The 16,366-nt window shown below is 60.6% G+C and overlaps 1 protein-coding gene across 1 annotated transcript in view; it reads right to left on the minus strand.

Annotated features, from left to right (window-relative positions):
• Positions 1-15,668, minus strand: part of MYO15A (myosin XVA) — a 46,406-nt gene extending 30,738 nt beyond the window's left edge. Inside the window, exons 1-17 of the mRNA XM_042255733.2 lie at positions 12,009-15,668; positions 9,988-10,070; positions 9,401-9,464; positions 8,703-8,812; positions 8,304-8,378; positions 8,086-8,176; positions 6,288-6,293; positions 6,013-6,116; positions 5,864-5,927; positions 4,858-4,971; positions 4,192-4,353; positions 3,093-3,206; positions 2,504-2,562; positions 2,307-2,430; positions 1,354-1,449; positions 799-930; positions 162-287 (exon numbers count right to left, since the gene is read on the minus strand). Of these exons, the coding sequence (XP_042111667.1) occupies positions 162-287; positions 799-930; positions 1,354-1,449; positions 2,307-2,430; positions 2,504-2,562; positions 3,093-3,206; positions 4,192-4,353; positions 4,858-4,971; positions 5,864-5,927; positions 6,013-6,116; positions 6,288-6,293; positions 8,086-8,176; positions 8,304-8,378; positions 8,703-8,812; positions 9,401-9,464; positions 9,988-10,070; positions 12,009-15,536 (5,052 nt within the window). The 5' untranslated portion in view covers positions 15,537-15,668. The remainder of the gene's footprint in view (positions 1-161; positions 288-798; positions 931-1,353; positions 1,450-2,306; positions 2,431-2,503; positions 2,563-3,092; positions 3,207-4,191; positions 4,354-4,857; positions 4,972-5,863; positions 5,928-6,012; positions 6,117-6,287; positions 6,294-8,085; positions 8,177-8,303; positions 8,379-8,702; positions 8,813-9,400; positions 9,465-9,987; positions 10,071-12,008) is intronic.
• Between the last annotated feature and the right edge of the window lie 698 nt (positions 15,669-16,366).

Genomic DNA, 16,366 nt, shown 5'->3' on the forward strand with positions numbered 1-16,366 from the left:
TGTCCCCACTCTTCTGACGAGAAGGTTGAGGCTCAGAGAGGTAGAGGGACTTGGCCGAGATCACACAGCTGAGGATCAGCAGGGCCAGACTGCCAACAGGTCCAGGTGTCTCTGGCACAGGGACTGGGACTGGAGGCCATGTGGGCCATTCAGGATCTCACCTGGTAGGTGACTTTGCCCGCATAGTGCTTGATGGTGAACTCGGGCAGCGGCATCTTGGGCTTGGAGTAGAGTGGGTTGGCGCCATGGTGGTAATGGCACTTCTGCAGAAATGTGTGGTCTGTGGCCTGGGGGCAGGCAGGAGTCAGCAGGTGGGCAAGGCCCGGGCATGCAGTAGCTGGCCTGGTGGCGAATTCTTCAGCCCTGACTGGTGCCCTGCAAGCTGCAGGGAGGAGGAGCAAGTCCCTGCTCCCCTGGCTGCCCGCTGCTCAGTATGGACAACCTGAATGGACCCTGCGGAAGGGTGGGCTCCCAGCTGCCCTCCCTTCAGCCCCTCTGTCTCTGCTCTCTCTAGTCCCACTGACCGGAGCACCCATACCACGCTTGTGTTTTCCAATCAGAATCTGAGGCCCAACCCCAAGGTCACCTCCTCCAGGAAGCCTTCTGTGACTTCACGGGCTGGCAAAGCCCCTCCTCCAGAGCCCCCATCCAGCCTCAATCACCCCAGGTTTGAAACCCCAGGTTGGGTGTCCTGAGCCCCCGACCTGAGTCCAGAGCAGAGTGGAGTGCAGGACTTGGGCCCAGTGGGGATGTGGGCTCAGAGTGCCGCGCGCCCCAAGCAGCGTACTCAGCGCACACCTGGGGGAAGCAGCACTGGTCATCGAGGATGCGTAGGATGCCGTAGGGTTTCAGCGAGAGGAGGTTGATGCAGGGCTGGTTGTCAGTGAAGGTGACCTCCCGCCAGTCGATCTGTTCGCGCATGTACTCCTCCTGTGGACAGTGGTCCTCGGCCTCCAGCCCTGCCCAGTGCCTCCCGCCCTGTCCCCCAGGTGGACACCATCCAGAGGGGCCCAACCAGGGAACCTCCACCTGCACCCCTCCCAGCACAGGGAGCTCACTCCCAGAAGGGCAGCACAACACGAACCACCTCTGGGCCCTGCTTGTCCCCAGCCTGGATGGCCCTACGAGGGTGAGGAGGACCACAGGAGGGCTTCTCTGGGCTCAGCACCCTTGCACCTGCCCCTCCAGAGCAGGGCCTATGCATATGCTGGTCCCTAGCTCAGAGCGCCTCGCCCTCCACTGGGCCTATGGACAACCTCTCATTTGTCGTTAAAGAGCCAGCACAGCCTTTCTGTCTCTGAGGAGGCCCAGCGGCTGGCAGGACAGGACGGAGAGCAGACAGAGGCTTCTCACCTGCTCTTCCTGGAAGATGATCTTGTTGAAGAGGTACTGGAGGCTCTCGTTCGCATAGTTTATGCACAGCTGCTCGAAGCTGTTGAAGCTCAGGTCCTGCCAGAGGGTAGAGAGGCTGGGCCCTGCACTTCTGTGGCCAGCAGCCCATCTGTCCCCACCCAGGGCCTACCCACCCCGCCTTCCCCGTGCAGGCTTATCCCCGCCTTCCACAACCACAACTTCAGCAAGCTGAAACCCTGCGCACAGACGCTCTGCTCAGACCCCTCGGGGGCTCCCTCTGGGCACAGGTGAGAGCCTAGTGGTTCAGGAACCATGGGAGGTGGCCCAGGTAGTGGCTGAAGCCCAGGCCCTGGAACCTTCTACCTAGGTTCCGACCCTGGGTCTGCCACTTTCTACCCCAAGTGCCTCAGCTTCCCCATCTGTAAAATGGGGATGACAGTCCCCATCTCCCAGGCGACTGTCAGGATTAAGTGAGTAACAAGCCAAGAGCTCAAAACAGCAGCCAGCACGTAACAGGTGTCATGGGAAGCTCAGCGGCCACTTCTGCTGTTCTGATCTTGCCTGTCTTTTTCCACGTCCCCCACTCTAACCCCCCAAATGACTTCCAGCTCCCCACACCCCTGAGGCTTTACATGACTATTCTCTCCACCTCAGATGCCTTGACTGGCTCTTAAGGAACCAGCTAGGGATTTTCTCCAGGCTCCCCCAGTACCGGGATGCCTCTGGTATGGCTCTGACCACATGTGTTTGTCCACGTCTGTCCACTGGAACCCCACCTCCTGGAAGCACCCTAAAGGTAGTGTCCAGGTCTGGTCCTTTCTGGGGTCCCTGGTGTCACCCACAGAGCCTGGCACCCAGAAGCCCCAGGAAGTGCTGTGGGTGAATGGAGGGAGATAATAATGGGGGAGGGCCCTGAACAGCTGATGGCAGTAGAGCCTCCCCTGAAGCCCCACCTCGAAGCCATAGATGTCCAGGACAGCGATGGACAGCGCGCCCTTCTGTGGGGACACCAGTGCGTTGACCCTGGCGATGAGCCAGCTGAAGAGCAATGCATACAGCACCTTGGCGATGGCATCCCTGGAGCAGAGAGGTGTTGAGGGGGCAGGCACAGTGAGGAGGCAGAGGGCCTCAGGTAGGGCTGTGGCCTCACCTGGCATCCACAGCGCTCTCCACCGTCAGGGGGGTGAAGATCTTCTCTCTCATGGTCTCCTGGGGTGTGGGGGGAGGTGGGCTCTGAGTGACAGTGCCCTGGCCACCACCTCTGGGAAGTCCCCAGAGAACTGGGGAGGGGGGGCATGGAGCGGGGATCGCGGAGCTGGTGTGACCGGTCTCAGGCACAACCAGGGGGCAGGACGCATACCCTCATCTCTCTGCTGCCTGGCTTGCTGGTGGGGTGGGGGCTGCCCCCACCGTCAGGGAGACAAGAGCTTGTATAAGCAGACACATAGTGACGTCAACCTCGGGAAGGGAGAATGGGCAGGGCTGCGGGAGGGACAGGCCCAGCCAGGGGTCAGGGGTGGCTCCCTGGAGCAGGCTATGTCTGTGCTGGGTCTGGAAGGTTGAGTGGGTGTGAAAATGGGAACAGCTATGCAAAGGCCTGGAGGCTGTAATGCCTTTGGGGTCTGAGGTACCCAATTCTGGGCCCAACCCAGAGATGGACAGGAGTGGGAAGCAGGGGAGAGGGGCAGGGGGCCCACACAGCATGGGGCATGAAGCGGCCCCAGCCACCAGGGACTCACGGTCACTTTGAAGGTGATGGCCTTCTGCAGGCCCTCGGGGGAGACCTGCAGCAGCTCAGCCACGGCCTGGATCTCCCGGGCGCTCACCACTGAGGCCACCTCCTGTGCATCCGTCTGCAAAACACCCACAGGAGTGCCTGTTGAGTGAGATGAGCTCTTTATATAAAATTCATACCCAAAAAGGGAAAGATTGAAGGCAGAAGAAAGGGATGACAGAGGACGAGATGGTTGGATGGCATCACCAACTCAATGGACATAAGTTTGTACAAACTCCAGGAGATAGTGGAGGACAGAGGAGCCTGGCGTGCTGCAGTCCACAGGGTCGCAAAGAGTCAGACACAAGCGATTGAACAACAATGTACAAATACAGAAACAAGTGAGAACAGCCAGGAAAATTCTGAAGTAGGAATTCCAGGGACTCTATGAGATAATAAAACATAGAGTTAGAATAATTAAAACACTGTGGGGTCAGACACATCGTTCATGAACAAATCAATGAAGCACAATAAAAAGTGTGGAATCGGACACAAAAGGACACAGGCATTGAGCATATGATAAATATGTATTTCTCAAGTTGGGAGACTGAATGACCATTAAAAAAACAACCACCTGGGATCCCTACCTTGTACCTTCCTAAGGTTAAGTTTCTGATGAACCAGAGATTTAAATGTTTTTAAAAAATCAAACAGAAACCCTAAGCGATCTCGAAAAAAATTACAGAAAAAGGCTTTTATAATTTTAGAGAGATTATTATCTAAAAATGATGAAGTCTAAAATTTGTATTAAAAAAACTTGATAAATGAAATTTCTGAAAATAATCCTTAAAATCTCTGTAGCAAAAAAAAAAAAAATCCAAAACACCAAAACACCTGTAAATAAAGTCAACACATAAATGATAAATCAGAAAATATATCTGCAATTCCTACAGATTTCCTTAACATATATAAAGAGCTCTATATACCAATGAGAAAAAGATGAATAACCCCAAATTGTGGACCAAGCGCTTCCAGCTGTGAGCTGGTAGCTTTCAGCCTCGGGGAGCGGGGGGTGGGGGGTGGCCATGTCCTGAGAAAGCTGTCCTGTGGCGCGGCGCCCTCACCTCGTCCTTCTCAAAGTAGACGTTGCCCAGGTGCAGGATGGAGGCCAGGATGCGGAAGATGCTGTCCTGGTCCTCCGCGCTGAAGCCCAGCACCTCCATGGCGGCCAGCAGCCGGCGGAAGTCGTCCGCATCACTCTTCCCTGAGATCTCACAGTTCCCACCCTGGGCAAGGTCAGAGTGGGGGTCTAGGACCCTGGGTGGGGGCCTCAGGGTCCCTGCTCTGCCCTGGCCTGCAGCCTGGCCTGAGCTCTCAGCTCTCAATCCACTCCCAGGGGCGAGGGGCTTCGAGTGGCCCTGCATGCCAGGCCCTGTGCTGAAGACTCTGAGTACATTCCCTTCAACTAACCCTCACATGCCCTGCAATGCAGAACTATTCTGTCCCCATCTTACAGACAGGAAAGTGAGGCTCTGGAAGGAAGTGTGGTTACTACAGGCCGCTGACTTCTGTTCCAGACTCCAGAAAAACAATCAAGTAGGCTGCCCCCACCTTGGTTTTGGATCCCAGTGACACCTGTCACCCTTGCCACAATGAGACACTGCAAAGGAACTCACCCCTCAAGACCCCAACACCTTCACTGTTCATCAGGACACGGCTCTCTGGGCCCATACAGCATGATGAGGTGGGGGCACCTGGCCAGGGGCCCTCAGACACCTGCTGGCACTCACCTGGTTCAGGTAGTAGTAGGTCTCGGCCTCCTGAAGGCTGAAGGCCTGCCGGAGCTGGGCAGGCAGCCCAGCCAGAAGCTCATAGAAGATGTGGTAGTTCCTCTCGTTTCTGGCCTACAGAGTGGTGGGTGGGTGCACAGAGGGAAGCCACCCACCCGGGTGACCCCCAGACACACATACAAGCCCAGGTATACCCGCAAATACACACACACGGGCCTCAGGTGAGACTGGCGCCTCTGTGTCGAGTGACCCCAGCCTGGCACTGGCAGGGCTGGGGGGATCTGGCATGCTGGTGGGAAGGAGCTCTGAGCAGGTTTAACTTTGGAGAAATAAGCACAAGGTAGAAGGAGCCCCGGAGCCTTGTGGAGCCCACCTGCTGGTGGGGAGACAGACTCCCGGCAGACCACCAGGAGTGGGGGGAAGTGCTCTGCAAGGAAATGCTGCAGCAGTGGGTGGGCAGGCCTGGTGGGTGGAGGGGCTGCATTTTCACTGGGGGATCTTCCCTGAGCAGGTGGCATGCTGGGGAAGATTCGAGGTGAGGGGCTTGGCCTGGCAGGTGTCTGGGGGCGAGTGCTCCAGTTACAAGGAACAGTTGTGCAAAGGCCCTGCAGCAGGATGGTGCCTGGTGTGCTTCCATGACAAGAAGATGGGCCACAGGCTCACATACACACACACACACACACAACATGCATACAGATACATATACAGATACACAGAGATATACACAAGCAGATATACACACACAGAGATACACACATACACACAGATACACACATACATGCACACGTATACACACATGCACAAATGCGTGTGCACATACAGAGATACATACATGCACATACATACACACATAGACACACACGTACACCTACACACATACATACAAGGAGATGGGCCACAGACTCACAGACACACAGACACACAGATACACTGCTCAGCCAGGTGCCAGGCTCTGAGGGTCTGCATGCCCCTCACCTGGACACACAGGCCTGGAGAGCCAGCCCACCTGAAACACGATCCTGGATTTCTCGAGCAGGTACTGGGAGGTTATGGCACCAGAGATCACGCCCCTGGGTGGGTGGGCACAGTCAGGGGTCAGGCTGCGCCCGGCACAGTGCACACAGACTCTGTGGGTTCCTTAACCAGCCCACTCACCCTTCCAGAAAGATCTCCACAAACTTCCCGAAGCGGCTGGAGTTGTCGTTCCTGACGGTTTTGGCATTACCAAAGGACTCCAGGAGGGGTGTGGCCTCCAGGATCTGAGTGCCGGAGGACAACGTGGGCATTGTGGGGAGCGTGCGGAACCAGCCCAGGTTCCCCTTCGTGAGGGCGGTGGGTTCCCTGAAGGCCCCCGAGGCTGCCCAGGCCCCCCTGCCCTGCCTCCTGCTGCCCCACTGCCCCACACATGCATGTGCACACACACCCAGTACCTTTATCTTCAGGAGCCACCAGGACCGAGGAGGAGGAGAGGGACAAGAACAGAAGTGGGTCACCTACAGGGCTGACTGGCTCCCCCAGGATGTGGGGTGCCTCGAATCATAGAGGGACTGGCCAAGCCCTCCAACTCCTTGGCGGGCAGGAGAGTCGCCAGGTGAGAGCAGACCCCTTGGAGACCCAGGTGTCTGGGCTCAGGGACCAAGGTGTGGTCCCAGGCTGGGGGCCCTGAGGATGTCTATGTGCCCCAGTGTCCTGAAAGGGCCTCCTTCCTGCCCTGCCTAGCTCCCACCTGGGGTTCTCTGCATCCTGAGTGAGGTCCTGCCCCCGCCCCTCATAGCTCCCACCCCTTGGGCTGGAAGGCCTGGCACAGCCTAGCCTCGTCTCCTGTCCCCTCCCTCGCTCTGCCCAACACTACAGTCCCCTTGACTGTGCCTGCGTCAGCTGCTGCCCACAGGCAGAAATCTGTCTGCACGTGCCTAGTGCCCAGCGTCCACACAAGACCTGGCACTTAGGAGGCCCTCTACAAACATCTGCAAGGGGGCTTCCCTGGAGGTCCAGTGGTTAGGACTCTATGCTTCTACTGAAAGGGGCACGGATTCAATCCCTGGTTGGGGAACTAAGATTCCCGTGTGCCACACATTGCAGCCAAAAAAAGAGAAAGAATCTGCTGAATGGATGAAATAGGGGTTAAAGAGTAGAGCCACCAGGGCATAGTGAATTACAGTGCCCACTTAGTAAGCAGCTACTGCATGCCAGACCCTTCGTCCCAATTACAGCATCATTAATGATCCTACGAGGTAGATGCTAGTATCAGCCATTTACAGATCAGGGAGCTGAGGCTGGGAGAGGTGTGCCGCATGCCTGGTACTCCAGGGTCAGAAAAGTGAGGACCCACAGCCGGAGCTTGGTGGTGTAGGCAGCGTTTTCTCTGGCTGCACTGTTTCCTTGGGATGAACTCTCAGGTGAAGCAGGAGGGCCCGGGGTACACAGAAGTGACACCTGTTATCCTGGCGACCGGGCCAGTTCCCTGCACTCACAGTCTAGTTCGGTCCTAGAAATATTGTCCATTACACAGAGGAGTGGACTGAGGCCCAGAGAGGTCTGGGGGCCAGCCTGGGGGTGCTCCAGGAGTCAGGATCCACCTGGGCTTGGGCCTGTACTATCCCTTAGTCTGGGTGCCCCTTGAGGGCATCTGGAGTGAGTCCTCTTCCTGGTGCCTGGCATGAGGCAGGCATGCAGCCCTGGGCCCCCTTGCAGATGTTTTGTAGAGGGCCTCCTAAGTGCCAGATCTTGTGTGGACGCTAGGCACCAGGCACATGCAGACAGACTCCTGCCTGTGGGGCTAATGTTCCAGGCACGCACCCGGGGGGTGCTCCAGGAGTCAGGATCCACCTGGGGTTGGGCCTGTACTATCCCTTAGTCTGGGTGCCCCTTGAAGGCATCTAGAGTGAGTCCTCCTCCTGGTGCCTGGCATGAGGCAGGCACGCAGCCCTTCTCAGTGTCCCAGCACCTCCTGCCTGCAGCCCGCACATTCGGGCCAGTCCTGCCTCCTTCACGACCATGAAGCTGAGGCCAGGCGGGAAGTGTGGATGGCGCCCCTGGCCCACACAGCCTCTATTTGGGCCGCTCCGGGAAGCTGGAACATAGAGCTCACGCAGGGGGGAAGAGCAGGAAGGAAATCCCAGGGAGGGCAGGCAGAAAGAGCCCCCAGTCCTCTGAGCCCTCCCTGTGCATCCCTGGGTGCTGGGCTGGGGGAGATGGACAGACCACGCAGGTGAGAGATGGATGCACCTGCCGCGTGACGCCCCGCTTCTGACTCATGGCCGCCAGGTAGCGCAGGATCAGCTTCGTGGCCTCGGTTTTTCCCGAGCCACTCTCTCCGCTGCCCAGGCAAAGAAGCAGAGTGAGCTGCCATCTGCTCACAGTGCCCTCCCCCAGGCTCCTCTGACCCCGCCATGACACAGGAGGACACAGGTAGGAGGCTGGTCCCCAGCCCCACCCCTGCTCACCTGATAATTATGCACTGGTTCTGTTTGGCATCGAGCATTTTGGCGAAGGCGAGATTTGCGATTGCAAAGAGGTGGCTGGAGAGACAGGCCAAAGGGTTCCTGGGCAGGCCTTGCCCCATGACCCCAAACCACCCAGTGGGCGGGCAGGGGGCACCTCTGCCCAGCCAAGTGGCCAGTCCTGCTCCACACCCACTCCTAGGAGAATGTTCCTGCAAGGCTCCCTGTCCAGAACTGAGCCTGCAGTTCTGCAGAACAGTGGCCTGCAGCCCAGAGGGGGCTATGGACAGGCTTGGGTAGAGGCTGTTGGGCGGCCCACCACCACCTGCCCCGACCCCCAGCTCAGACAGGGTCCCAGGAGACCCCAGGCTCTCCCCCTCTCCCAGCCCCAGAGACACTCACGGGGGGTTGTCAGCCAGGGCCCGTCCGCTGTACTGCTGCACCTGTTCTGGCCCATAAATTCCAAACATCTGGTACGGGTTCACTGACACCAGGATGCTGCCGATGTACGTCTGCTGGGCAGAGAGCGGCCTCAGTGGCTGTCCACATCCCTCCCTCCCCTACTCCTGGAGTCGGGATCCCTGTTTTGTGGGGACAGATGCCTGGCTGCCTGGCCCTGGTGCCTACACCTTGGCCCCTGACAGTCTGATGGGTCATCTGCTCTGGTGGTGGAGTGTCGGGCACTGACCAGGCTGAGGCCAGAGAAGGCTGGAGTGAGCAAAGCCCCACAGCCACGATGCTGCAAGGATGGCCATGGCAGCTGCTGCCTGCTTCATTCATTCACCGGTGGGGCCGCCCCCGACTGCCTCTTCTGGAACCTGGGTGTCTGGAAGCTTTAATCCACTGGACCCCTGGTGGGGGGTCACATACTTCTGGGTTCCCTGTCTCCAGGTCTCTGCTCCTGGCACCCACTATTTTCAGACTCTGTATCTAGGACTTTAGGTGCTAGTGCTCCCAGCTCTTGCATGCTATGCCTGAATAGTAGAAACTCCAGTCTGGGGTGGGCAGGAGAAATCCATGCTGTCCACTGCAGCCCCAGGAGTCAGGGGAGCCACAGCCCTCAGATCCCAGCCCAGGGAGGGGCTGGCCCCAGGCCTTACATAGATGAGGTTCCGTTCAAATCTGGTCTTGAGGTTGGCCAGCACGGTGGTCTCCTGGAGGTCTCTGCGAAGGCATGGAGAGGGGCAGTCAGGGGCCACCTTCCCCTCAAGGCAGGTTAGAGTTCAAGTCCCATCTCTGACACCAACAGTGATGCCTTGGGCAAGTTACTTAACCTCTCTGTGCCTCAGTTTTTCCATCTGTTCGATGGGCATAACAATCACTGTCCCCATGTCTCCGAGGTGGGGATACTCTCAGGTAGCAGACGTAAGGGCTGTCCTCATGGTTGAATAATGATATTGACCAGCACAGCCTTCACATCTGGGATACCTCCGCTGTGCCGGCACCCCACAACAGCCTCCCCACATCCTGCAGGTGAGAAACCACGGCAGAGAGGCTGAGTAACCACCTGGGCCCAGCCAGTAAAGGCCAGGGCTGGGGTCTGGACACAGCCCCTCCAAATTGTCAGGCTTTTGTGACACTGCCTGACCCTCGCTTTGCAGAGGAGGAAATGTTCCGGGAGGTGAGGGGGCCCTGGGCAAGAGGTGGTGCTCTGGCTGGGAGCACAGTGACCATGGCGAGCACTCACTCAAGCTGCGTCATGTCCTCCACGCCGTCCTCTTGCTGCTGCTCACGGAGCTGCGTGGATGGCAGGTTGCGGATGGAGTGCATCTGGAGGAGACACCAGCGGTCAGCCGTGCGAGGGTCAGCCCCCGGCCCCCATGGCCTGGACACGACCAGGACCCACTCGCATTTCAGGAGTGGGAACCCTGAGGCCAGGTTGGGTGGGTCCTGCGGGACCCCCGCCTCGGAATGCAACCCTTAGTCCAGGGACCCACATCCGGCCTCAGTGCTCCCACACGTTCCCAAGGGTCCTGCCCAGGAGGTCAGCACATGCCTGTAGAAGCAAGGCCTCCTGCCTCACATGCTCCTGGGGCTGACCCTCTTCTCCATGTTGATGCCCAAGTCAGCTTATGTGATGACTAGCATCCATGTCTGCTGCCTGGGGCCCTTCGAAGGACGAGGACTTTCCCATTTGACACCACATCCCATGATCAGCGCTGAGCAAACTCAGAGCCACGCACACAGACCCAGGCTCAGTACTGCCTGCCACTCAGGCTCTCTCCCAGCCTGCGCAGTCTTGCAGGGTGCCTGTGGACATGCACACCGGCCTGTGGTCCATGGATGGGGGCACACACATGCAGCATACACTCTCAACTTCCATTTGACAGTTTCTCCTGTGTCCCGTGTCCCCGCATCTGGGGGTCTCAAAACAAAAGTCCCAATGCCCGCTCTGGGCGGCAGGGCCTCCTCTGTGCACATCTAGTGTGCACACTGGACCTGAGGATGCCATGTCTGCCTGGGCCATGGCACATGCAGTCATGCGCTCTCCGTGTTTGGCTGTGCTGTGCCTGAGCACTTGTCCCAGGGCTGCACGTGACCCGCGTAACTGAGAGCACACCTGGGCACCCGCCTTTCCTGCCTCTTGAAACCAGCTCGCACCCCTCCACCCCTCAGAGGTGAGGAAAGGGGACACCGGGAGGCAGCCCTCGAGCTAAGTAGGGCACAGCATGTATCACCCCAGAGGCCCTGGCCTCCCGCCCACCCACCTGCCCAGGTGCGCCAGCCACTCACATATTCCAGGGTGAGGAGGGCCCAGGCATCCTTGCCCCTCACCCCTGGGCGCCTTGTTCCCCGCTCCCGCAATGCTGCGGCCCACACGGCACGAGGCACCCGCCGCCGGGGCCAGGGTCCCCCCAGCAGCCAGGCCGCCCCAGTAGCCATGGCTGGGCCACTGGCCACCCACTCCACCAGGCCCCGTCTGCGGAGGCTGAGAAACACACGCGGCCACTGCATGCCCCGCCCACCCCAGGTGTTCCCGGGGGAGGCTCCAGTGACTACCCCCCTCCACTGAAGGCTGCCAGCACGGAGCTCGCTTTCTGCCTCAAGCGTGGCAGCCAAGCATGGACTTGGCACCCCTCAGACAAACTGCCTGCCCCACACCCTACAGGGGCCCAGACAGACTCCTGGCTCAGCGTGAAACACTGTGTGACCCCTGGGTCTTGGTACCTGCCTGCCCTGTGCAGTAAAGAGGCTGGAAGCCTGGGTCCTAAGCCCTCACATTCAGATAGTCCAATGCCCTGCAGCCCAGGAGACTGTCCTTAAGCAGGAGCCCCCAAGAGAGCAAAGACCCCAGTTTGGCAAGAGGAAGAGCATGTATGTGAATGGGAGTGGAACAGGGTGGTAGGCAGGGTCTTTAGTTTTGTGCTCAACCAAGATCTCTGCAGGGAGCTGGGGGTGGATGTGCCATCCAGGTCAGACAAGGACCGGGCTGCTTGAAGCCCAGGATGGACAAGATCCCTTTCTCCACATGACCTGCAAGGAGTTTCTGGCATCTCTGTCCTCTGCTTGCCTGTGCCGGGCATCCAGCCCCTCATTTAATCCTCCAGAAGCTCCAAGAGGCTGTTCTTTCTAAGCTGTTCTTTCCATCTTACAGATGGGAAGACCGAGGCCCAAGCAGGCAGCCGCTCTCCAAGGTCCTGAGAATGTCTCCTGCCCTGTTTTCCAGGAAGGAACCCCAAGCCCTCCCTCTGACCTGTGCCCCCATACCTTGCTCCACAAGCCTTTGGTGCCAACCTCTTCCAAGGGGCTCCCATGGGGCAGGCCAGCAGCTCCAGGGCCCAGGCGACAGGACAGGGGGCGGGTGGGTACTTGCAGCTGGGGTTGGTGGGCCTCCACAGGCAGCCAGAGGCGGGACCAGAGCAGACTCCAGGCTCTTGGCCTGGGGATGGGCTCTGGCTCCTGGGTCAGCTGGACAGGGGGCTGCAGAGGGGCAGGACCAGCTCGCTGGAAGGAGCTCAGCTTCTGTATACGAGGCATGACCACTGCAAAACGCCCAGGACTTGCCTGGAACCGTTCACCCGCCTTGGGCAGAGGTCCTGGGGCCTCCTTGGGCGTCAAGGGGGCTGGGGCACTGGGCAGTGTCCCCCACCGGCGCCATGGTGGCCATGTGGCTCTCATCTGGTCAGAAGCAGCCAGCGGGTTGGAGAGACTGAGCCTCAGTGCTTTCTGATCTGAGGGGACATCCCTGGAGGGTGTTGGGGCTGGGGGCTCAGGCTCTGTTGGTGTCTGGGCATCCCCTGGGAAGGCCTCTTCTTCAGGCTTCTTGGGGCTGGGGCTGGCTGATTCGGTCAGCTGTCCAGGTCCTGGGTCCTGGTGTCTCCCCAGGAAAACGCGGGTTGAGTCAGAGGCTAGGTCTTCAGCCTGGAAAGCAGGGGAGGGCACTGGGCCCCCGTGCTGGAGGAAGGAGCTCGAGGGCACAGGGGGTGGCCTGGAGAAGCCACGGAGGCTTCCAGGGCCTCCGGGCCAGGGTGAGGGTGGGCGCTGGGTGGCAGGCATGTCCACATCCCAGCTCGGGGCCAGCGGGGGCACTGTCCAGGGTATTTCTGAGTCCTCGGGCTCGCCTTGGCTCTCTGGGCGCTCAGGAGCAGCAGCAGCCGCATGCCAAGACCCAGGCCCCTGCGGTAGCAGGAAGGGCTGGCGGGGCCGGGGCTTTACGGCCCTGGTGGGCGGCTCACTGAGGCGGCGCCACGTGCGCGGGAGGCGCGAGGGCAGGTTGAGCGAGCGGTGCCGCGGGCCGGAACCCAACAGAGGGGGCGGTGAAGGCGGCCGCGGGGGGCCCAGCAAAGGTGAGTGGAGTGCGCCAGAGCGTGGTGAGGCTCGGCGTGGGGATGGTGGCTCCCGCAGCGAGTGGGGACGGCGGGGTGGTGGCGAGAAGGGCGGCCGGAAGGGGATGGCGCGGATGGAGGGCTGGGGGGACAGGGGCCCCAGGGGCGAGCAGTAGCCCAAACCGGGCCGGCTCCTCAGTGAGGGTTGGGGTGAGGGTCCAGGGAAGCCGAAGGCAGCCCCCCGGTGGCGAGAGCCCCTGAAGGATGGCCGGGGTCCGGGGAAGGCCAGTGGGTCTGGGAGCCCCTCAGGGATCAGGGGTGGGGCCTCTGCCAAGGCCCGCCAGCTGGCCTGGGGTGCGAGGGGCACGTGAGCCGGGGCGGCCCAGGGTGGCGGGTGCAGGCGGAGGGAGCTGTAGGGCGAGATGGCCGGGGGCAGGCCTGCGGCCAGGCCGAGCGGCGGGGCGAGGGTTGGGGTGGGCGCTGGGCCAGGGATGGGGCTGGGGCGCAGACGTGAGGTGCGCGGCGGGGTCGCAGGGCGGTGGGAGTTGTTGTTGTTGCGCGCGCGTGCTTGCGCCCTGCGCAGCACGATGGGCGTGCTGGGCCGCTCGGAGTCCATGCCTGCCAGTTTGTAGCCGAAGCGCTTGTAAGCTGCCTCCCTGACCGCCGGGCCTCGCGCCTGGGCCTTCCGGCTGCCCCTGAGCCGCGGGATGGGCTCCTTTTCCGACAGGGTGTTTTTGAGGAACCGCGCCAGCGAGGTAGCCGGGCGTGGTGTGTGGCGGCTGAAGTCAGGGCTGAAGCCCAGGCCCCGGGGGCCGCCGAAGGCCGAGAGGGCGCGCTGGAGGTGGCGCTGGCGCGACGTGAGGAAGCCCCAGAAGGGGTGGCCATAAGGGCCCGGGGGCAGCGGCGGCATTTCGTCCTCTTCCTCGTCTTCATCTGCATCCCCCAGGGGCAGAGGGATGTCCAGGGAGGGCGGCAGGGGCACCTCCAACTTCTCCTTCCCGAACAGCTTCACTTGGGGCCGCGGGAAGAGGCGGAACCTGCGGATGAGGGACAGCTTGGACCTAGCAGGCTTGTCCATGCCCTGCTGCTCGAAGAAGGCGGCACTGGGCAGGCGAAAGGAGGTGGCCGGCTGTTCGCTGCCCGCCTCCTCGGGCTCCTCCAGCTCCGCTATGTCATCCATCGGGTGGGCGTATGGGTTGTGGGGTGACAGAATGGGTGGAGGCACCCACGGGTATGCGAAGGCCGACTGCTGGGGCGGAAGATAGGGCCCTTCGGGGGGGTAGACTGCCTGGGCCCCACCGTAGGTGCCTTCCGCGAAGGGGACACCGTAGGGCTGCGCGTAGGGATCCAGGTGGGGTGCAGCATACGGAAGCTCGTAGCCCAGGTCGTAGGGTGGGTATGGCGGGTAGAGCGCCTCGGGCGGGGCATAGGTCTCCGGGTAGTAGCTGTGCGGGTGCACCTCCCCCGCGTAGGCGTCGTAGTAGCTGTAGGGAGACGCGAACACCGACGGGGGCGCGTAGGGGGGCTCGTAGTCGTCGTAGCCGTAGCGGTAGCCGAAGGTGTAGTCGGGGTGGAAGGAGCCGCTGTAGTAGTCAGGGCCGTAGTAGTCGTAGGGGTCCTCAGGCACGTACCGGTGCGCGTAGTCGTAGGGCGGCCAGGCTGGGCCATGGGGGCCATAGGCAACCTGGAGGGGCTCCTGCTCCTCCTCGTACCGGTACAGCGATTGCTGGTCGTAGTAGTCATCGCCCTCGCGGTGGTAGTCGTAGTATTCGCCCAGGTCCTGGAAGCCCTCAAGCCCGTACAGCGACCTGCGGGAGCCCGAGTGCCGGAACGGGGCCTCGTCCTCAAAGGGCAGGAAGCCCACGGGCTCGCCAGACGCGTAGATGCTGTGGGCGCGCGGGAACCGGCGCAGGCGGCCCCCTGGCCGCAAGATCTCAGCGCCCGACGGGAAGGGCAGCTTGCGCGAGCCCACGCGGGAGCCCGAGCGGTCCAGCCAGGCATCTAGTGAGGCCTGCGTGCTGCCCGACTCCTCGGCCTTCTTGATGAGGAACTTCTTAGTGAGCCAGTTGATGGCCGTGGACGCTTTGCTGAGCGACTGGGCACGTGGGCGCAGGCGGCCGTAGCCCCGCCGTCCAGGGAAGCGGATCACCATGAAAGACGGCTTCTTGCCCTTCATGGCGCGCTTCTTCTTGCCGACGCGCATCTGCGTCATGAGCTTCGACGTGGATTTGAGCACAGTGCGCGCCTTCTTCTTGCGTTTGGTCTTCTGGGGGCCTTTGTGGAGGCCCCAGAAGAAGGCTGACGCGCTCCGGAACTGGCCCTTCTTGGAGATCTTGGGCGTGCGGTCTCGAAATCCCATGAACAGCCGTGACGTCCCCTTCAGGCTCCGCTTGGGCTTCTCCGGCTCCGGAGCCTTCTTCCCCTTCTTCCCTTTCTTGGCTTTCTTCTCATCCTCATCTTCCTTTGCCATGGTGGTCACCTGCTCCCTCCCAGATCGTCTGGTGTCACAAGCTCAGGACCCTGGGGACACGGGGATTTGCCGAGTGTCCTGCCTGTGGCTAGACATGCAGCCTCCTTTGACTCAGAGCAGCTGGGACCAGCCCCGTGGCCTGGGAAGGTTCAGCCAAGCTCCTTCTGGCCAGGACCAGGATTTCAAGGGGGCACATTCATAATTCATTTCCTCCAGGCTCCGCCTAGAGTTTCACCCTCCAGGCTGGTGGAAAGTGCCTGGGTGTTGTTTACTGGAAGTTAGGGAGGCCTGGGAGGCCCGTGCTGGGGCGACAACTTGGCCTTACAGTCTCCACAGGGACAACCTTGCTGACCCCAGTTGAGCCCTCCCCAAGCCTCTGCCGACCCACTCACAGAAGTGAGTGCTTGGGTCAACTGGGCCCCAGAGATGGGGAGCCTCCTGCCCTAAACCACACAGCAAGTCTGTTCCGGGCTACAAATGGAGCCCCATCTCCTGAGCCAGAGCCAGACATTTAAAGGCCAGCAAGTAATCCTGAAGGGGAAGCTGGGACCCTCCAGGTCCTGTGTGAGGGACGGGGAGGGTGGGCAAGGCAGGTGCCCAGGACTGCTGTCAGTGTAACCAGAGCTGGCCAGCTCTCAGTAGTGTGAATAATTTATTGGGGAGAACCAGGCTGCTGGCTCAGAAGGCAGGGCAAGAAGGGGGTATCTCAGTTCCAGTGGGGCTTGATGAGGCCATTTGCCTGGCCAGGGCAAGGGGTGCAGAGGAGCAAAAGCAGAGGGTGGGTGGGGCCTGGCTCTGGCCCCAGCTCTGCCGCCAATGGGCTGTGTGGT

The sequence above is a fragment of the Ovis aries genome, chromosome 11 (assembly GCF_016772045.2).
Source record: "Ovis aries strain OAR_USU_Benz2616 breed Rambouillet chromosome 11, ARS-UI_Ramb_v3.0, whole genome shotgun sequence".
NCBI lineage: Eukaryota > Metazoa > Chordata > Mammalia > Artiodactyla > Bovidae > Ovis > Ovis aries.